This window comes from Mandrillus leucophaeus, unplaced genomic scaffold (assembly GCF_000951045.1).
Source record: "Mandrillus leucophaeus isolate KB7577 unplaced genomic scaffold, Mleu.le_1.0 Scaffold381, whole genome shotgun sequence".
NCBI lineage: Eukaryota > Metazoa > Chordata > Mammalia > Primates > Cercopithecidae > Mandrillus > Mandrillus leucophaeus.
Genome location: NW_012104043.1, coordinates 2,186,787 through 2,208,713, shown reverse-complemented (window position 1 = coordinate 2,208,713; position 21,927 = coordinate 2,186,787). Strand labels below are relative to the sequence as shown.

At 36.1% G+C, this 21,927-nt stretch overlaps 1 protein-coding gene across 3 annotated transcripts in view; it reads left to right on the top strand.

Moving 5' to 3' along the window:
- PTPN13 (protein tyrosine phosphatase, non-receptor type 13 (APO-1/CD95 (Fas)-associated phosphatase)) overlaps positions 1-21,927 on the top strand; it is a 115,016-nt gene that overhangs the window by 52,882 nt on the left and 40,207 nt on the right. For all 3 annotated transcript variants that reach the window (XM_011990762.1, XM_011990761.1, XM_011990760.1), the window contains 16 exons: positions 218-307; positions 637-744; positions 916-1,047; positions 4,716-5,179; positions 6,572-6,703; positions 7,383-7,476; positions 8,463-8,548; positions 9,819-9,978; positions 11,382-11,596; positions 11,714-11,812; positions 13,642-14,006; positions 15,246-15,429; positions 16,854-17,012; positions 17,521-17,692; positions 17,792-18,002; positions 21,715-21,785. In XM_011990762.1, coding sequence (XP_011846152.1) covers positions 218-307; positions 637-744; positions 916-1,047; positions 4,716-5,179; positions 6,572-6,703; positions 7,383-7,476; positions 8,463-8,548; positions 9,819-9,978; positions 11,382-11,596; positions 11,714-11,812; positions 13,642-14,006; positions 15,246-15,429; positions 16,854-17,012; positions 17,521-17,692; positions 17,792-18,002; positions 21,715-21,785 — 2,742 coding nt within the window. The remainder of the gene's footprint in view (positions 1-217; positions 308-636; positions 745-915; positions 1,048-4,715; positions 5,180-6,571; positions 6,704-7,382; positions 7,477-8,462; positions 8,549-9,818; positions 9,979-11,381; positions 11,597-11,713; positions 11,813-13,641; positions 14,007-15,245; positions 15,430-16,853; positions 17,013-17,520; positions 17,693-17,791; positions 18,003-21,714; positions 21,786-21,927) is intronic.

Sequence of the window (21,927 nt, the reverse complement as noted above, 5' to 3'; positions counted from 1 at the left end):
GGATAGCTTATGAAGAATAAATGTAATACGTAGTCATTTTATAAATTATAAATCACTATAAAAATATAAAATGTTAACAGTATCAGTAAACTTAAAATATATGTTTAAGTGACTGAGCAATTAACATACTTTGTTAACACTTAAATTGTTAAAACAAACTGACAATCTTAATGCCTGAGCATGTTATATTTATTTTTAAATTATAAATTCCCAATAGATGTGCTACACAAAAGATGGAGCATAGTATCTTCACCAGAAAGGGAGATCACCCTGGTGAACCTGAAAAAAGATGCAAAGTATGGCTTGGGTAAGTCACTGTGAAATTCTTGAAGGTCTATGATTCTTGAGGATTCAGAGGAAAAGCCTATAGCATAGCATTGGCATTGCAGCACCAGCTCACTTCTGATCTCAAGATACTGACTGGCTGCCCACTCACAAGCCCATCACCCTACCCACCCAGTCCACCAACTGCCAAATATGAGCTGCCTACAAGAAATACTTCCACAAAACTTAATATGTGTTACCTATTAATCATTTGGTATCAACAGTCCCCACATTTCTGTGTTTCAGGCAGGCTAATCATTAGTCTTTGCAAGCAGCAATATGAAACTCTTTTTTAAATGTGTTGTTTTACAGGATTTCAAATTATTGGTGGGGAGAAGATGGGAAGACTGGACCTAGGCATATTTATCAGTTCAGTTACCCCTGGAGGACCAGCTGACTTGGATGGATGCTTGAAGCCAGGTATTTTACATTTTGGTAATTTTCTAAGTATTTTCTGACAGGCATAAATTTGTATGGGTGGAGAAAATGGAACTTAGGCCAAACAAAAACATTGAGAAAGAGATGATATTTCTAAGATTCAGAATAAATGTATCTTTGTTGTTGATAATACTGGATTCTCTATTTGTACAGGAGACCGTTTGATATCTGTGAATAGTGTGAGTCTGGAGGGAGTCAGCCACCATGCTGCAATTGAAATTTTGCAAAATGCACCTGAAGATGTGACACTTGTTATCTCTCAGCCAAAAGAAAAGATATCCAAAGGTAATGTTGTGAATGTCTCTTATGTATTCTATGTCACTTTTCTGTCTCATTCCTTTTTAGTGGTATTTGCACAAAAGTGGATTCATTGTGTACAAAATTGATGCAACTTAAGTAAACTCTGATTATTTCGTGTATTCCATCTCCTTTCTCAAATCAGAGATAGAGTCATTTATCATTGTGTAGTTAATATTACATAACAGTTATATATAAAGTCCTGTCCTGAACCAGATTATGAAAAGGAAAGAACAACCACCAAAACCCAGAAATTTTAAAACAAGAGTATATCATTTTGTCTCATTATCCCAGTCTTTAGCAGTTTAGAGACAAAGCACTTGATGAAGATAAGATGACTAGCATTTGAGCTTCACCTGTGCCTTTTATTAGGTGTATGACTTAAGTCTTCTTGAGCCATAGTTTTCTTTTGTTTTTACTTAAAGAGTAGACAGTGATCTTTGTCCTGCTTTGTCTGCCTTGCACAGAGTTATTTGTTATGAGGATCAAGCGGTAGCACAGTGTTTGTGAAAGAAGCACACATAGCCCCTGTGGCATAGAACAGTGCAGTGGGAAACAGAGAGGGTTACAGAATCCAGGGTCAGATTCTGTCTCTACCACCTAAAACTGTACACCTCGAGCAAATCACATGAACCTTCTAAGTCTCACTGTGCTCATATATCAAATGGTGACTATAAACATGCTTATCCTATAGATTATGAAAATTAATTGAGATAATGCATGTAAAGAATGAGCACATTGCCTGGTGCATATGAAGCATTTAAATGTGAATTTTAGCTGTCATTAATATTGTTCTTCAAAAACGTTGAAGTGCTAGATACAAGTAAGTTACCTTCATGCCAAAGATACTGTGAAATACATAAAAGAATTAGTAAAAAAAAATTAGCCGAAAAACAATTTTAGATAGTGAATTTTAGACATAGCTTTGGATTCTTACAATAAAATAGAAGATGAAAAACATGAACATATTGTATGTTGTGACAAAATCTTATTAAAATATAGATAAGTCATTTTGACTATGGTTTCTTCTTACTGAATATTATATGCATTTTGTATGTCTGTATATGTACATATATAAGTAATATGTTACACACTTGTTTACTGTGAGCAAACACAATGGATAGACTGGAAATAGAAGACACCACCACTGCCCACAGGAGCCTTATATAATCTAATTATAATTTAGTCACATTAGGCAAAGGAAGACAACTGCAGTTGGAAATGTTGTAACATACTTCTAAGTTTAAAGCAGCCAAGACCAGAAATTTTTCACTGGGTCCCATTATTGACCATTTTTTAACCAAAAGGATCATAGGAATTCAGAATAAATATATTGCCCCCTGAATAAAGCTCTAAGGGATTTTCATCTTACTCATGCTTTCAATAGATGTTTTATAGAAAATTTATTCATTTGTTCAACATTTGAATGTTCAACATTCATTTCTTCAGTGCCTGTGATGTGCAAGATAAAAAAACTCTGCCCTAATGGAATTTACTCTTTATCGAGGGAGGCAAGTATTCTTGTCTGACTAGATAGATTTTTAATCGTAACTATGGTAAGTGTTAACAAGAAGCCCAAGGTGCCAAGAGGGCATATAACAGAGGAACTTTACCTATTGTGAGGATCAGAGGAGGCTTCTCTTATCAGCAGAGTTTTGTGTGGTTTGTTTTTTCTGTCCATGCTAAATAAAAATTAAAAGCATAACGTTAAAAGTATACATCTGTGAAATTGTTCCTTCAGAAAGCTAGGTGAATCTTATCATGGTATGTAACTATTTTGTAGTGTCACTTTGAAAAGAGTTAAAACCCAAAAGAACTTAGAAAATTACCAATGTGTATTCTAGCTACCCCTGTTAATTGTTAGGCACCAAAGAGGAAGGTTTTTAGTTTTGTTTTTGTTTGCTAATTTTTAAAGTTACAGAATACATACTCATTTATTAAAAATAAATCCAATGTATGCAAAACGTATGAAATAAGAAGTCAAAGTCCCCTTACCCCATTTCCTAGGGAAACTTTTTGGCATACATGTAGCCTTCTGTGTAGAATAGATATATATGTGATGTATGTGTGTGTGTGTGTGTATATATAAAACAATATATATGTACACTATTTATTTTTTAAAATCTGTTTTATACTCTAAATGCCATTCTGTAACTGCTTACTTAACATGTTCTGTTGCTATCCATGTGCATGCATATCTTTTTAATGCAACATTATATTTATGTTATAGACATATCAAAACTTATTTAACTTTTCTTCTATTGTTATGTATCCAAGTTAGCTATAATTCTATTATAAATGTTACTCCAATAAATACGCTTTTTAACACACCATTGAAAATGTACGTATTTCTGGAGGTTAGTTGCCTGAAACTAGATAAAAGAGTATGTACATTAAGATTTTGACAAGTGCCACCAAATTGGACTACAAAAAGTTTTACCAATTTATAGACTAACCAAGTAGATATAGCAGTGCTTTTCTCCTCATACCATCAGTGGTGCTTGAAATTATCAGTCATTCTCATTTTTGTCAGCCAAATAAGTAGAGAACTGCATTAAACTGCAGACCCCTGAGCAATAGTGAGAATGTCTTTTCATATATTTACTATTTGTATTTTACTCTGAATTTCCAGTCTACATATCCCTTGTTCCATGGGAGTTTTGAAAACCTCTTTTTTGTTGAATTTTAGCAACTCTTTGTATATTAGGGATACTAATTCTTTGTTTATTGTTTGTTGTCAGAAATATTTTCTCTCTAGTTGCTCATTACTCTTAATTTTTCCCTTGTCGTCAATTACTACATAAAACTTTTAATTTCTTATAAATTCCCATCTTTAATTCCCTTACATGTGCCTTCGGTGGTTTGTGTTTTCAGAAAGCTTTCTAAAGTGGCTTTTTGTTTGTTTGTTCTTTGAGACAGTCTTGCTCTGTCACCCAGGCTGAAGTGCAGTGGCACAATCACTACTCACTTCAGGCTCTGCCTCCCGGGTTCAAGTGATTCTTCTGCATCAGCTTCCTGAGCAGCTGGGACTACAGGTGCACACCATCATGCCCAGCTAATTTTTGTGTTTTTGGTACAGACAGGGTTTCACCATGTTGGGCAGGCTGGTCTCGAACTCCTGGCCTCAAGTGATCTGCCTACCTCGACCTCCCAAAGTGCTGGGATTACAGGATTACAGGCATGAGCCACTGCGCCTGGCCTAAAGTGGCTTTTGATAAGAACTATATATAAGCAATTTGGAGTTGCCTTCCATGATAATCACTTGGAGTCCAAAAAAATGCAATTTAGTAGGTCAATATAAAGTAAGTGTGCAAATAACTATTTAATAAGGACAAAGTATGTTGGATACTAAGAAAATAGAAATTATCTATGGAATCAGTAGAGTCTTCACAGAGGATACTGGTTTGAAGTGGGTCTCGGAGAATGGAAATGGGGAGTTAAGGTGAAAAGGGTATGCATTTCAATAGAGGTTGTCACAAGAATGACCGAAGGAGAGAGACAAAGAAAGTCTACCAAACACATGACCTAATGGTGTTTTGCATGTGCTATCCTTATAAAATCCTTCCAACAACCTTCAGGAAACATTGTGTATGTGTGTAAGCACAAGCATGTGTGTCACTAACTTGTTATTCTCATTGATGGATTTTGACTTTTAGTGCCTTCTACTCCTGTGCATCTCACCAATGGGATGAAAAACTACATGAAGAAATCTTCCTACATACAAGACAGTGCTACAGATTCTTCTTCCAAGGATCACCACTGGTCACGTGGTACCCTGAGGCACATCTCCGAGAACTCCTTTGGGCTGTCTGGGGGCCTGCGGGAAGGAAGCCTGAGTTCTCAAGATTCCAGGACCGAGAGTGCCAGCTTATCTCAGAGCCAGGTCAATGGTTTCTTTGTCAGCCATTTAGGTGACCAAACCTGGCAGGAATCACAGCATGGCAGCCCTTCCCCCTCTATAATATCCAAAGCCACTGAGAAAAAGACTTCCACTGATAGTAACCAAAGCAAAACTAAAAAGCCAGGCATTTCTGATGCAACTGATTACTCGGACCGTGGAGATTCAGACATGGATGAAGCCACTTACTCCAGCAGTCAGGATCATCAAACACCAAAAAAGGCATAGTTTAATTTTAATATTTTGGTTTTCTCATTTAACAAAGCAAAATAGCTGCAAATACATTACCGAGCACAATAATCTACAAGATACTTTCATTATTCTGGAAAAAAGAAATAGTTTATATCTTCTAATTGCTACTGCATTTGATGCTAACTTTCAGAGAAATCCACAGCTTTGGATGATAACTTTAAATGGCTATGACTCTGCAAAGTTGCTGTCTAATAACCCAAAGAAGGAATATGCAGATTATGATTGTTTTCTTACCAGTTGTCTCTGGTATATTAATGTTTATATTAATAAGAGAGTTTTAATATCTGAAAATTGTTTCTAAATAGTTCATATAATGGACATTTGAATTTACTATTTATAGTCTAAATTATTCTGAAGTTCTGAATGAATGATAATAACGACATTGAAAACAGCTCATTCTGGCTGGGCACAGTTACCCACATCTATAGTCCCAACACTTTGGGAAGCAGAGGTGGGAGGATTGCTTGAGGCCAGGAGTTCAAGATCAGCCTGGGCAACATAGGGAGATCCTGTCTCTACAAAACATTTCTTAAAAAATTATCCAGGCGAGGTGGCATGTATCTGTAGTCCTAGCTCCTTGGGAGGTTGGGTGGGAGGATTGCTTGAGCCCACAAGCCCAGGTGATCGAGCCAGACCCTAACAGAAAGAAGGGAAGGAAAGGAGAGGAGGGAGAGAGATAAGGAAGGAAGGGAAGAAAGAAAGTAGCTTATTCCTAGAAATGATATAAATTTAAACCCAAATTCACAAGCAGTTTTAGAAAAAAATCTTACGCCTTTCGTTTACTGAAAAATCACCCTTCCTCATAAGAGTTATACTCTTATTAAATGGGCTTAGCTGTTGTTCCCATGTTTATATTATTGGATTAATATAAGTAATGTAAACATGAAACCTCATTTTAGAGGCTCGGGTTAAAAGCTACTGCTTGATATATATTGATTATTAAAGGAAATAAAACTAATTTGTAAATTTAGGAATATAAAAAGCATTGGACCAGGATTATATAAAAACCAAGTTTGAACTGGGTTCTGTATAGACTTCCATCTACCATATCTAGCAGTTTGACCTGAAGCAAGCTCTTTAATCTCTAGACATCAGTTTCCTCAACCATAAAATATGAATACATTGGACTAGAAGATCTCTAAGATCTCTTCCAACCTTTATGTTCTTTGACTATACTGTATCCTTTAATATCTTGCTTTTTCTTAATTTTTCCAAAAACACATATTTGTCTTTCGGTAATAATTCATTTTGACTCTAGTCAGCTTTGTCCTGAGCTAGGTTTAAAAAATAAATAAAAAAGAAAAATTATAATTCATTTTGACTCTAACAAGAAATCTTTGTTTGTTTGTTTTTTTTGTTAAGGAATCTTCCTCTTCAGTGAATACATCCAATAAAATGAATTTTAAAACTTTTTCTTCATCACCTCCTAAGCCTGGAGATATCTTTGAGGTTGAACTGGCTAAAAATGATAACAGCCTGGGGATAAGTGTCACGGTACTGTTTGACAAGGTTTTCAAATGTTTTCTCTTCTTTAATTTCCAGCAGCCTATTGTATGTCAACTTTTTAATTGAATTATTTTGCATCAAAAGGGACACATCAAATATTTCCAGAATCCTAAAATTGAATTATATCTTAAAACTTTTTTAAAAATTGTGTTAGTCACTTTCTCCTGTGATTTTAAAAAAATTAGGCAAACACTACTTTTTTCTCCATAGATTTAATACTTGCTTTATCTGAATGTAAAACTTGCAAATTGTAAAATTAATGCAATGCTTTTTAGATATTTGACAGTTTCTACATGAGCATAGATTATATATCTCTAAACTACATTATTAGTAATTAAAGACTGTATATTTCTATATACTCTCCATAATATATAATACCTTGTAAACATGTTAGTATCTTAAAATTAGAAGTTCCCAAGGAATATATATATATATCTTTAAGGTAGTTAGAATGTGAGTATAGGCTATTTGATAAAATTATTTTTGAATTATACTGATGAAGATACTATCCCTCATTAGTATACTAATGAATATACTGTACATCAGCATGTGCTGATGGGATGCCACTGCTTTGGCTGATGAACTGAATCCTTTCTAGGCCTGAGATTTGAAAGAGAGTGCAAAATTTTTCATATTATAAAATATTATTTTGTCTTTTTCTCTTTAGGGAGGTGTGAATACAAGTGTCAGACATGGTGGCATTTATGTGAAAGCTGTTATTCCCAAGGGAGCAGCAGAGTCTGATGGTAGAATTCACAAAGGTATAGTGTTTACATTATGTAGGAATTATATACATGAATATTATAGCAAATAGATAAGGAATTATAAAGTTGATAACTGATCTTCAAATTTATAATATGAAATAAGAACATACTCAATTATAAAACTGTAGCATTAAGAAACTCTTTGATGCCATTTCAAAAACTATTCTTCCCAGCTTATTTTCTAGTATCAGAAGATATCTATACATCAACATTGTGTGGGAAGTTAAAAAACTTAAAAAGGAAAGAAAATATCTAGATAGTGCTTTCATTCATATTTTACATGTACTATGAAGCAAATTGCTGTAAAAACACTGACATCTACACTTGTTTTTTTTGTTTGTTTATTTTGTTTTGTTTTTTCAAGACAGAGTCTTGCTCTGTCACCCAGGCTGGAGTGCAGTGGTGCAATCTCGGCTCACTGCAACCTCCGCCTCCTGGGTTCAAGTGATTCTTGTGCCTCAGCCGCCCAAGTAGCTGGGACTACAGGCACACACCACCGACTAATTTTTGTGTTTTTAGTAAAGACAGGTTTTCACCATGTTGGCCAGGCTGGTCTTGAGCTCCTGGCCTCAGGTGATCCCCCCACCTTGGCCTCCCAAAGTGTTGGGATTACAAGCGTGAGCCTCTGAACCCAGCCTGATGTCTACAGTTCTAGTAAGAACTAACTAGGAACTTTCCTCCAATCTCTAAATATTTATAGTTCAACTTATCTTTTCTCTTGATTTAAATTTATTTTTGTAAAGTTATTGTTCTAAAATATACTTAACATTAGCCATAAAATTGGGGAATAAATTAAATAACATATTAAAGAAACTCTGTAACACAGTTTCTTCCAGAGTTTGCCTGAGTCTCTCCTCAAACAAATTAATATGAAATAAGGCCATAAGATTTAAGTAATATGAAATAAGGCCATAAGATTTAAAAGAACATGTAGGATTTTTATTTATGATTTGTTTCTTTCAAAATAACTGCCTAATTTTTAGGTGATCGCGTCCTAGCTGTCAATGGAGTTAGTCTAGAAGGAGCCACCCATAAGCAAGCTGTGGAAACACTGAGAAATACAGGACAGGTAACAGATCATTACACCAACCTTTTACAGTACCTTAGAAGAGCAAAACAATGTGTGAATAAAATCAGTTCTCACTGAGATCTCTAAATTTGTTAGCTAATCCAGAAACCAAGTCTGATGTATATAACTATCTGAGTTGTTTTTTCCTTCCAAATTGAAATGCAAGTATTACAAGACATTTTTTACTGAGGAAGCTGACTTTCTATGTCATATTTAGCGTTTACATTACCAAAGAGATCTGATGGGGGAGGGGTGGAAATTGCATTTTAAATTTGTTGTATAAACATCTGATTTCTAGTGATTTTCACTCTTATTCTTTAGCCTGAACATAACATTTATTTTGTTGAAGTACATTTTGAGTCAGGGAGTTTACCAAATTATCTATAATGGTCTTTGGAAGTTTTTGTTGTTGTTTTGAGACAGGGTCTTGCTGTGAGGCCCAGGCTGGAGTGCAGTGGTGCAATCGCGGCTCACTGCAACGTTGACTTCCCTGGCTCAAGTGATCCTCCTGCCTCAGTCTCCCAAGTAGCTGGGACTACAGGCGCGTGCCACTATGCCTCGCTAGTTTATTTTTTATTTCTTGTAGAGACGCGGGTCTCCCTATGTTGCCCATGCTGGTCTCGAACTCCTAGGCAAGAAGTGATCTTCTTGCCCCAGCCTACCAAAGTGCTGGGATTACAGGCAGGAGCCATCGCACCTGGCTTTTTTTTTTTTTTTTTTTTTTTTTTTGAAATGGAGTTTTGCTCTTGTCACCCAGGCTGGAATGCAATGGCATGATCTCGGCTCATTGCAACCTCCGCCTCCCAGAGTCAAACAATTCTCCTGCCTCAGCCTATCACGTAGCTGGGATTACAGGCCCCCATCACCACACCTGGCTAATTTTTGTATTTTTAGTAGAGATGGGGTTTCACCATTTTGGCCAGGCTGGTCTCCAACTTCCAAGCTCAGGTGATCTGCCCACCTTGGCCTCCCAAAGTGCTGGGATTACTAGCATGAGCCACTGCACCTGGCCATTATCATACATTTCTAACATGTATTATATTTATAATAGATTATTTTTAATCATTTATCTTTCTATACAGAAATGTAATAAAAACTTGATTTTGGAACCTTCAACCCCTTGCTTTTGTTCCTCTGTATTTTTTTTCTCCCTCTTCATTTGGTGGACCAAATTTGGTAGTTACTTTAAATGATTTTATACTGTTAAGTCCTGAAAATGTATCTATTTTCTTAACATTCTTCTTAATTAATGAAATGCTATTTTATCCAGGTGGTTCATCTGTTATTAGAAAAGGGACAATCTCCAACATCTAAAGAACACATCCCGGTAACCCCACAGTGTACCCTTTCAGATCAGAATGCCCAAGGTCAAGGCCCAGAAAAAGTGAAGAAAACAACTCAAGTCAAAGACTACAGCTTTGTCACTGAAGGTCAGGCCTTGGGAGACTATAATCTCACCTTGAAATTATTCCTCGCTTATTCAAAATTTGATTTTTACATTTTGGATTACAGTTAATGCCCTATTTTTGTTCATTATTCTTGCCAAGGGCAAATAATAATCTGACATAGCACCATACTGAATATAGACAAACATATTTGCAGCTCATAGAGTCTGAAAGACTTTGGATAATGAAGTCATGCATGATTATGGTCTTTTAAAAATCCTTTAAATTGTTGTAAAATTCAAAATGAAATTTAGTAAGTGAAAAAATAAAGAAAAACAAATGCTGAGATGCCTTCAAACCCATGTGAAACCTTGACCCTTAGATTTTTTTTTTTTTTTTTTTGGAGACGGAGTCTCGTTCTGTTGCCCAGGCTGGAGTACAGTGGTGCAATCTTGGCTCACTGCAACCTCCACCCCTGGGTTCAAGCTATTCTCCGGCTCAGCTTCCCGAGTAGCTGGGATTATAGGCACACACCACCACACCTGGCTAATTTTTGTATTTTTAGTAAAGACAGGGTTTCGCCATGTTGGCCAAACTGGTCTTGAACTCCTGACCTCAGGTGATCCACCCTCCTCAACCTCCCAAAATGCTAGGATTACAGGCATGAGCCACCACACCTAGCCCCATCATTCTTTCTTTAAATCAGTTTGGTTTGTTTTTAAACACCCAAATCAACCATGAGCAAAGACTTTAAATATGTTTTTAAATTATTTTCTGGTTATTGTTCTTTTAATTTATTTAACTGATAAGAAATTTATTGAAATATTGCAATTTATCTAAGTTAAATTACACCTCCTCAGAATATTACATGTCAGTTTATTTCCACATAACCTCCTCTAACGTTTATTTTGTTCTTCTTTTCATCTTTCTCACACTGTATACCTGAATTTCTCCCATATCTGTCCTTCCGTGGAATTTCCCCTTTTTTTTTTAATCTATTGTCATACTTTGTTTTGTTTTGCTTTTGTAGAGATTGGATCTCACTGTATTGCCCAGGCTGGTCTCAAACTCCTGGGTTCAAGCAACCCTCCTTCTTCGGCCTCCCAAAGTACTGGGGTTATAAGCATGAGACGCTGTGCCCAACCATAGTGTCTTTTAAAATACATGAGTTTGATGCATAATTCCATTTTCAGAATCCTACTTTCAGAGTTCTCCTTCCTAATCAAACAGCTTAGTTCATGCAGTTAGTTGATAAGATTTCTTAATGATGGAAATAGACTGTAGAATACGGCTTCAGTATACTATAAGAGTGCAGTAAGTACATACAGAGCTGTAAATATGGGAAAATAGACTTTTTAAAATGTGTCTAGAAGTATATATGTTTGTATGTTCATATGTAAACACAGCATGTTAACAATATCTCAATTTTTTTATATCTTTTTCTCCAGAAAATACATTTGAGGTAAAATTGTTTAAAAATAGCTCAGGTCTAGGATTCAGTTTCTCTCGAGAAGATAATCTTATACCGGAGCAAATTAATGCCAGCATAGTAAGGGTTAAAAAGCTCTTTCCTGGACAGCCAGCAGCAGAAAGTGGAAAAATTGATGTAGGAGATGTTATCTTGAAAGTGAATGGAGCCTCTTTGAAAGGACTATCACAGCAGGTGAGCCCCTAGCGTGTGGAGTATAGCATTTTTAATGATGAGATGGGTTGGCCTTTCAAAATGATTTCATAATGCTGGTTTAACTGTACCTTCATTTGTCATTCATGGTATCCCCAGGAAGTTATATCTGCTCTCAGGGGAACTGCTCCAGAAGTGTTCTTGCTTCTCTGCAGACCTCCACCTGGTGTGCTACCGGAAATTGATACTGCGCTTTTGGTGAGACTTATGAAAAGTAATTTACATTTTTATAGCATATGAACTTAGCAACTAGCTAATTCAGCTGTGTGGTTTCATCATGAATTGTTCTCCTGGGTTTCATACCTGGCTACTTGTTTTAGGTAGGCGTGTTATCTTGTATGTGACAACTTCTTTGAATGTATTCCATATTTGTATAATAATATAAAGTAATTTACTTCACCTTCTCTTCTCCCCTTTCCAATTCTGCAATTCTAAGATTTTGGGGATTTGTTTCCTAAGCATAAATAGAAACAGAAAAATACATAAAGTAATGTTACAAAAACCTTTTGTCTATTTCTCCATTGAACCAAACAAGGAAAAGTGATTCTTATTCTGAGCTAGTTTGGATTAAAATGAGAATTCTTCAGAATTTTAGCCTTTTTTAACACAAAGTCACAGAGAAAGGGATATGTTTATCCATTTCCCTTTTTTACATCAAAGAATAGCTGAGGGATCCAAAATGGTGACTTATAAATTATTTACTGACAGGTAGGAATCTGAATGTAACCGAATTTAGATTTGACTGCTCACGGCTCAGAAGCCGTACACAAGAAACAAGGGTTGGTAGGAAGAGAAGCAGGTTTATTTGGAAAGCCAGCAAACTGAGAAGATGGTCATCCTAAAATACTATCTTAAGTCAGTATAGATTTCAGTCTCTTTTTAAGTTAAGGGCAAGAGGAAGAGAAGGGGATTGAGATCAAGAGGTGACCGAAGACCACAGACATCTGGGTGCCAGCAAGGGCCCGAGGAGGTTGGGAACCTCTTTGTCCTTAGTCAGGTGACAAAGCTCCTATAAATCTTTAACATAACATAGATAGTTGTTTATATACTTCTTCTTTGATCCCAGAGTTACTTTTTAAAACTACATGATTGCTGTTTTTGCATATTATCTCAGTGCTCTAAAATTATCCTTGTCTACGTGCAGAAATGGATAAAGGCCTCTTAAACAAAAGTGGAGTTAGTTATGTTCATTATTGCTGTTTCAGTGTTACATAGACATAGATGATACTGTTCTCATTAAAGAAAGACTGCTTTTGGCCTGTCTACTTAAAATAGCCTTCTGCTACCAGTGAATAGTGACTCCTGGGTATGAAAGGCAGGATTATCTGGGCCAGAAGTTTTAACCCTTATTATGGGGAAAGAGGAAAATAATATTATTAGGAGAACATTAATAGGAAAATAACATTTCTATGAGATGCATTATAAATAGCATTTTGAAAAACTACATTGATTTGAGGCACCAGATAGGAAAAAGTGAATGGAACTCTCTTGATGTGCATATAAGTTGGTATCAGTTTTTAGAAAACAATTTGGAAATACTTAAATAGCCTATTAAAAATGTGCTATATTCTGACAGTATAGAAAATTACAAAGTAATAGAAACTCGGGTAAAAATTTACATACAAAGAGGTTCTTCTAGATTCCTATTAATAATGAAAAGCTAGAAACAACTCTATGTCCAATAAAAGGAGAAGGCAGAAATAAAGGTATAGCCATCCACTGGACCATTATACAGGTATTAAAATTGTTTTAAAGTATATTTAAGGACTTAAGAAAATATTTATGATAGAACCCTAATTTTTGAAAATATGAGACAAAATACATATTACTCTAGTTCTAACTCAAGATATAAATTGTACAATATTAACTGTTTTATATATTATTTTCTCTAGTGAACATAAATTACTTTTATTATCAGAAAATTCAATGCATATTTTAGTAGAAAGTTGTTCAATGGTTTATTTTCAAATAAATGCTTCTAAAATTCATAGAATGGTCACGAATCTCTTTAAATGTGTCCATTACAGACCCCACTTCAGTCTCCAGCACAAGTACTTCCAAACAGCAGTAAAGACTCTTCTCAACCATCGTGTGTGGAGCAAAGCACCAGCTCAGATGAAAATGAAATGTCTGACAAAAGCAAGAAACACTGCAAGTCCCCATCCAGAAGAGACAGTTACAGTGACAGCAGTGGGAGTGGAGAAGATGACTTAGTGACAGCTCCAGCAAACATATCAAATTCGACCTGGAGTTCAGCTTTGCATCAGACTCTAAGCAGCATGGTATCACAGGCACAGAGTCATCATGAAGCACCCAAGAGTCAAGAAGATACCATTTGTACCATGTTTTACTATCCTCAGAAAATTCCCAGTAAACCAGAGTTTGAGGACAGGTATCATCAATATAATGTGAACAGCTCAAAGCAACTGGTTGTTTTTATTAGCAGTAGCAGCAACATGCATTTCTCTAAGAATGAAATGTATGTATCTGTGACCTTCACAGTGGTTAGGCAGAGGATGACTCTATTGGATGTCTAGCTATTGTGACTGATTGTTTTAGTTAGCAAACCAATAAGCTCTCTAGTCAGTCAGCCTGAGTCTTTCTTCCCTCTTGAGCATATTTACTGGTAACTAAGAAAGTTATTTGTATTGCACCATTAATCATACTACTTAAACAGAAACAGAAGAGACTTATTTAGGCAGTAACACAGTGGGAGAGTAGGGACCAGAAATATAGAGGGGAGATAAGGGCAGAGAGTTTGCAAAAGGTAAGACAAAGAAGATGGGGAAAAGAAGAAATGATTGAAAACATAGAAGCATACAAAGAGAAAGACTACATCAATACATCACATAATTATTCATACATTTTACTCTTTGTTTATGTCTTTGTATCTATCCACATCCAACCATATTTGTTCAAGTTTTTTTCCTTCATATTTTATCCAAAATAACTACAGGAGTCAGACTTTTATTCTTCTTTCTTCTTTTCCTTATTATGTTGAAACACACATTAAGCTTCTGATAACATTAGCTTCAGCTTTGAATTAACAACTAGAAATCAAAGAATTCTGTTTAACCTATCTTGCTGACTTTATGCAACTTAAAGAGCTTCGTCAAAATAGAACCTAGGCCGGTGCAATGGCTCACATCTGTAATCCCAGCATTTTGGGAGGCCAAGGCAGGCAGCTTGCTTGAGCTCAGGAATTTGAGACCAGCCTGGCCAACATGGCAAAACTCCATCTCTACCAAAAATACAAAAATTAGTTGGGTATGGTGACACACACCTGTAATCCCAGCTACGCGGATGGCTGTGGCAGGAGAATCACTTGACCCTGGGAGGCAGAGGTTGCAGTGAACCGCGATTTCACCACTGCACTCCAGCCAGGGCAAGAGAGTGAGACCCTGTCTCAAAAAAAAAAAAAAAAGAACCTAGACAGAGAATAAATTATTGTTAATTTTAGCATTTAACAGATATGGAGTAAATTCATAGTCCAGAGTCATACAAAAAGTAACTAGGATCTCAGTTCAAATCAGACATGAATATTTGTTAAGCATTTTCTGTTTCTGGCACAAACTTACCATATTGACATTGAAATGTATCTGAAAATAGTCTTACTTCTTTGTCTCTGTAGTAATCCTTCTTCCCCTCTACCACCGGATATGGCTCCTGGGCAGAGTTATCAACCCCAATCAGAATCTGCTTCCTCTAATTCGATGGATAAGTATCATATACATCACATTTCTGAACCAACTAGACAAGAAAACTGGACGCCTTTGAAAAATGATTTGGAAAATCACCTTGAAGACTTTGAGCTGGTAAGTTGTTTTCTCTATATTTAAAAAAAAAAAAAAATCCATATTTTTTAAAAGAAGGTGTGTTCATAAAGTTTCCCTTTGGGGAAAAAGCTATCTTTTAAAATAGCTTCATATTTGTGTCTAATAAATGGATAACATATCTGGTATGTTTCTATGCTGAGAAATTAAGAAATAAGGCAAAACGACCTGAGTATAAATCCTGATTCTACCACTGACTTGCGACAATTTGGCAGACTCCTATGGACCAATCGCTTAATTCTTCTGAGTCTTGGTAGCTTTGACTATAAAATGGAGCAAGTTACCTCACAGAACTGTGGTGAAGATTAAATGAAATAACATATGTAAAGCACCTAGTATAGTATCTGCTACAGAGGAGACCGTTAGTAAATATTAGTTTTGTCTGCTTCTCAAATTCTGATGAGTTACCTATTTAATTTTTAACCAAGTTTGAATGTAAGTTTTTTTCTCCTCCACACTTTTTTTGTGTGCTCAAATGGCATCCTTTACGTTGTAATAATAATCCTAGAACTTCTAAACCTACAAATAAGATCTGGAAACAAAATTTCCAAGTATAATATCCTTTACATTGATTGAAAGTTGGCCTTTTTAAATACTGCTTTTATTATCCAAGTAATAAATGTTTATTGTACAAAAATTATTAAACAGAGAAGATTAAAGCCACTATAATCTTATTACCCCAAAACTGTTAACGTTTTGGAGCTAAGTTTCCAGGTACTTTTTTTTTTTTTTTTTTTTTTTTTTTTGCCTATAATTGTGCATGTGTGTATTGGAGATGAGGGGTGTGCAGCATCTACATCTTCAGTTTCATTCTTAGCAATGAAGTAAAAATAATCTTTAATTTTTCTTAGAAATCTTTCACCCTTGTAAGCAACCTCTGTGTCTCATTTGAAATCTTTTAAAAGTATATTTTATTTATACAACAAAATTAATAAGATTGTGATAATCACCAAAAGACTTCATATTTTTACCAAAAAATCTTTTTGTGACTCTTTGCATCTGTTTAGAAATATGTGGCTCTTTGCATTTTAGAAATATATGAATTTTTTTTCTGAACCTTTCCTCCAGAAAGTATTCTGTGATCATCAAAGTATAACCACTATTGTGTCCTTATTTATCCTAAAAATATAAGAATGAAAGCATGAGTAAATTCTGTCTCTGCTGTCTCTAGACAAACACATAATGTTGTACTTAAACTTAACTTTTACATGGGATGCAGTCGGGGGACAGTCTGTCTGGAATCAGACAGACTGTCTAGAGTCAGACAGACTTGACTTCTCCACTTGGACAAGTTAAGTAACCTTTTAAGGTTTGACTTTCTCCTCTGTTAAGTGAAATAATAGTCATCTTTCTGTTTGTCTATAGTGCAGAATACACAACCTGAAAGTATTGTTTTCTTCCCTTAGGAAGTAGAACTCCTCATTACCTTAATTAAATCAGAAAAAGGAAGCCTGGGTTTTACAGTAACCAAAGGCAATCAGAGAATTGGTTGTTATGTTCATGATGTCATACAGGATCCAGCCAAAAGTGATGGAAGGCTAAAACCTGGGGACCGGCTCATAAAGGTGAGACATTTAAGAGGAATGGATTATTTGTGTAAATGTAGACAAAGAGCAAGCCAAAAAAAGAAGGTTGAATTATTGTAATACTGTATTTCTCTATTCGGTTTATGCTATTTCCACCACTGAAAAGTAAAGGCCTTTATATCGTTAACAGTTTGGGAAATTATTTTTAATTTGAAAGTCCGTTTAATCTCAGTTATGGCATAAAACAAGCTATCTTAGGTCTCAGGGCCAGAAAGTTTAAATTACTTAGAGGATGAATTTCCTGGATTTGCAAAATAATGATGCATTTGTTAGGGATTTAACATTATTATTTCATTGTAATGGCTTGATCGTTGTGCCTATGATTTCCATAATAAAGAGGATTACCAATAAATTAGAGATCACTGTTGTGAATCTCTTACTAGCCAATATATATTATAAATTAGGAAGATTATTATATTTTCTTGGCAATTTAGCTTCTCTTTTCTAAACATTGTGATTCTCACTTGCTCCTTTCTTGGTTTTGTAGGTTAATGATACGGATGTTACTAATATGACTCACACAGATGCAGTTAATCTGCTCAGAGCTGCATCCAAAACAGTCAGATTACTTATTGGACGAGTTCTGGAATTACCCAGAATACCAATGTTGCCTCATTTGCTACCGGACATAACACTAACATGCAACAAAGAGGAGTTGGGTAATGAAAAGTCAAACTTTGTACAATATGATTTTCTTGGTTAGCTTAAGAGTAAGTACTCTTATGACTGAGAAAACAAACATTTTCTATTCTTTCAAGGTTTTTCCTTATCTGGAGGTCATGACAGCCTTTATCAAGTGGTATATATTAGTGATATTAATCCAAGGTCCATCGCAGCCATTGAGGGTAATCTCCAGCTATTAGATGTCATCCATTATGTGAATGGAGTCAGCACACAAGGAATGACCTTGGAGGAAGTTAACAGAGCATTAGACATGTCATTTCCTTCATTGGTATTGAAAGCAACAAGGTACTCTGCAATTATTTATGAGTTTTGATTGTGCATGTGTCTGCATATCAGGTCATTGATTATACTTACATTCTCCGAAATTATATTACTGAATTAGTAATTCATAGACTACATTGGCAGGACTTAATAAATTATTTAAAACAGACTTCTTCATAGGCGATTTTGAGAACACTAAGGGAATAATAGAATGGTTACCACATTTATCAGTTAGGATGTTTTCACTTGCAAGTAATAGAAAATAGAACTCAACTTTTGTTCAAAGAGAGGGAATTTATTGGGAATTTTTCTTTTTCTTTTTTAGACAGAGTTTCACTCTTGTTGCCCAGGCTGGAGTGCAGTGGAGCAATCTTGGCTCACTGCAACCTCCACTTCCCAGGTTCAAGCGGTTCTCCTGCCTCAGCCTTCCGAGTAGCTGGGACTAGAGGTACCCGCCACCACACCTGGCTAATTTTTGTATTTTTAGTAGAGACGTGGTTTCACCATGTTGGCCAGGCTGGTCACAAACTCCTGATCTCAGGTGATCCCCCCGCCTTGGCCTCCCAAAGTGCTGGGATTATAGGCCTGAGCCACCCTGCCCAGCCCCAGATTTATTGGTTTATATTGGACTTTTAAAATTCCAGAGATAAGGTGGTCATCAGGTGAAATCTGATCAGGGCTCTATCTTATTTGCTACTTTTAGTTATTTCCTCCTCCCTGTATCAGTTTTCTTTATGATAATCAAATGACTACATGATTTTCATACTTCCCACCTATATACCACATCACATCACCTAGAGCAGTCTTCAAACAGAAATCTCACCAATCACTACTATTCAAGCAAGTAGCGTTTTGCCTAAATTAAGGTCAATCTCTAAGTTGGAAGCAAGGGATAAGAATATACAGGTGCTCCTCATACAGTGGGGTTACATCCCAGTAAACTCATGGTAAATTGAAAATATCATAAGTCAAAACCGCATTTAAAATACCTAGCCTACCAAACATCACAGCTTATTAGCCTAGGTTAGCCTACTGTAAACAGTTTTACATTACTTACATTACATTATCCTACAGTTGGATAGGATATCATCTAACACAAAGCTTAAATGTTGAATATCTCATGTAATTTATTGAATACTGTACTGGAAATGAAACACAGGATGATTGTATGGATATTCCAAGTATGGTTTCTACCAAATGCGTGTCACTTTTACAGCGTCATAAAGCTGCACCATTGTAAGTTGGGGACCATCAGTATTGATTGGCTTAAGCCAGTCCTGGCTCATTCCCAGAGCTGGGATAGGATTAATCCTACTGGAACCTCATGCCTGCTACCCCTGAGGCATAGAACTACCACATCTACTCAACCTTATACAGTTTCACATTGTAAAAAAATGCTAATAGCAACTTTGCTTTCACTTACAATGGAAATAGATTGAGAAAATGTATTAGTTTCCTATTACTATTGTAAAAAATTACTGTAAGTTTAGTGGCTTAAAATAACACAAGTTTATTATGTTAACGTTCTGAAGGTCTGAAATACAAAATGGGCCTTCCTGTGGTAAAATCAAGGTGTCAGCAGGGCTGCATTCCTTCTGTAGGTCCCAGGAGAAAATCTATTTTCCACCCTCTAGAGACTCCCCATACACCTTGGTTTATGGCTCACTTCCATCTTCAAAGCCAGCAACTGCAGCACCCTCTGCTTCTGCTGCCATATCTCTTTCTCTGACTCAGACTTTCCTGCCTCCCTCTTTCACTTATTTGGACCCCTGTGATTATAACGGGCCCACCCAGATAATCCAAAATAACCTCCCCATATCAAAATCTGAACCTAATCATATCTATAGTTTCTTTTGCCATATAAATAGTAATATCTTCAGAGGTTCTGAGGATTAGAACAGAATCATTAGAACGTAAACATCTTGGAAGGGGATTATTCTGCCTACCACAATTTACAGGAATCCAGGCTTTCTAGATTACAGACTTAAATTATATAAAGGGAAATTCACATTTTTGTTTGTGAATTATTTCTTTTAACGTATGGGGACTTGTTGATCAAATCATTGATTATAAACTTATTTATTCCTTCTGAACCTGTAAATTAGATTGTGTACTTTTTTCCCCTTGAACATAGTCTTTGACTTGATTCCTTCATATATTATCTAAAAATTGGATTGGCATACAATTGTTTTCATAGGTCTACTTGAATGTTAATTAGGGAGGGAAGTCTTCAAACAACCTGGAAAGTATTTCTGTGAAAATTAATATTTTTGCTAACTTTAAGTCCAACTGAATATTTTGCCTCAAAATTAGTAGAGCAGCCCAGCCTTGAAGTAATTTTCTTTTGTCCTTCTGCTTTTATCTTAGCTGTAGTCACCAAAAATAACAGTCATGGTAGTCATAATTACTTTCTCCTTCATTCTTCGTCTAGCTCTCTCTCCATTGTGTGTGTCTGCCCTCTTTTATTAAAGCCCATAGGGTAGCAATAATGGAGGGATGTATATTTGTAGTAATTATCTGTATGTCCACTTTCTAGAGACTCCTCATACTCCTTGGTTTATGACCTCCTTCCATAAAGGGAACTGTAAAGGGTTTGGAATTTTACTGTACTTGCAAGCTAATAAGCTAGCCTGTCTTTGTTACATGGATGCTGGTAGAAGACATAAAACTCCTGAATCAGAGATAAAAGACTATTACTAATGCATAGCAAGCAGCGTGAGCATGGCATCTGTGTCAGTTCCACATGTCTTCCAGGTCCCATAAAAATGACATATGTGGGCCTGTGGATTTGTACACATGCAATGGGTTGTATTATAGGAGAGGAATGCTTTAAGAAGAGCCTTGGGAACCCACCATTTTATAACAGTCTGTAAGAAAGCCTGTTTTTTGTTGGGGGAGAGAAGTTACCACATCCTTCATGGTTGCTCACTGCAGATACAACCTTAAGAAGTGGCCCAGATAAAAAAAAGGTCAGGACGTTGCATTTTGGGGCTAGTCAGCAAGAACATACAAGGGTACTCAGAACTTGAAATATATTGCCTCTCCCAATACTGTACACCTTAGGCAACTCCCCTTTTCTCTCAATTATCAGCAACAATAAGATTGCATACTAATCTTCTATTTCTAAGGTGCTATCTTTTTGGCTGTTTTGTACTTTGGGTGGCACCATTCTTATAGTCCTTTGAAGAGAAATATTTCATCTAGATTTTCACTTTAATTTAAAAGAAAAACACGTATCAAGGGCTTTAGATATATAAAACTTAATGATCTGTGACTTCTAAGTTATCTTTGAACTATTGACTAAGTGACAGAGAACTGAGTTATTAGATAATGAATATTAGCAGTGTTTTCAATAGAAGGGGAAATAGGGTGATATGTTAAACTGAAGCCCAGAGAAAAACTACATAAAGAAGTGATTCTTAACCTTTTTTGGGTCAAGAATATCTCCCAGGCCAGGCGTGGTGGCTCACACCTGTAATCTCAGCACTTGGGGAGGCCTAGGCAGGTGGATTGCTTGAACTCAGGAGTTCGAGACCAGCCTGGGCAACATGACAAAACCCCATCTCTACAAAAAATACAAAAAAATAGCTGAGCATGGTGGCACATGCCTGTGGTCCCAGCTACTTGGGAGGCTGAGGTGGGAGCATTGCTTGAGGCCACGAGGATTGCTTGGGCCTGGGAGGTCGAGGCTACAATGTGCCAAGATAATTTGCAGTTGTCTTTTTTTACAACACAGAAATGATCTTCCAGTGGTCCCCAGTTCAAAGAGGTCTGCTGTTTCAGCTCCAAAGCCAACCAAAGGCAATGGTAAGGATATATTCATTTTACTGTACTCTACTACGGTAATGGGAATGTAAAATGGCACATCCATTTTGGAAAACAGCTTGACAATTTCTTAAAAATTTTAACTTACACCTAAAATATAATCCAGCTTTTCCACTGCCAGCTA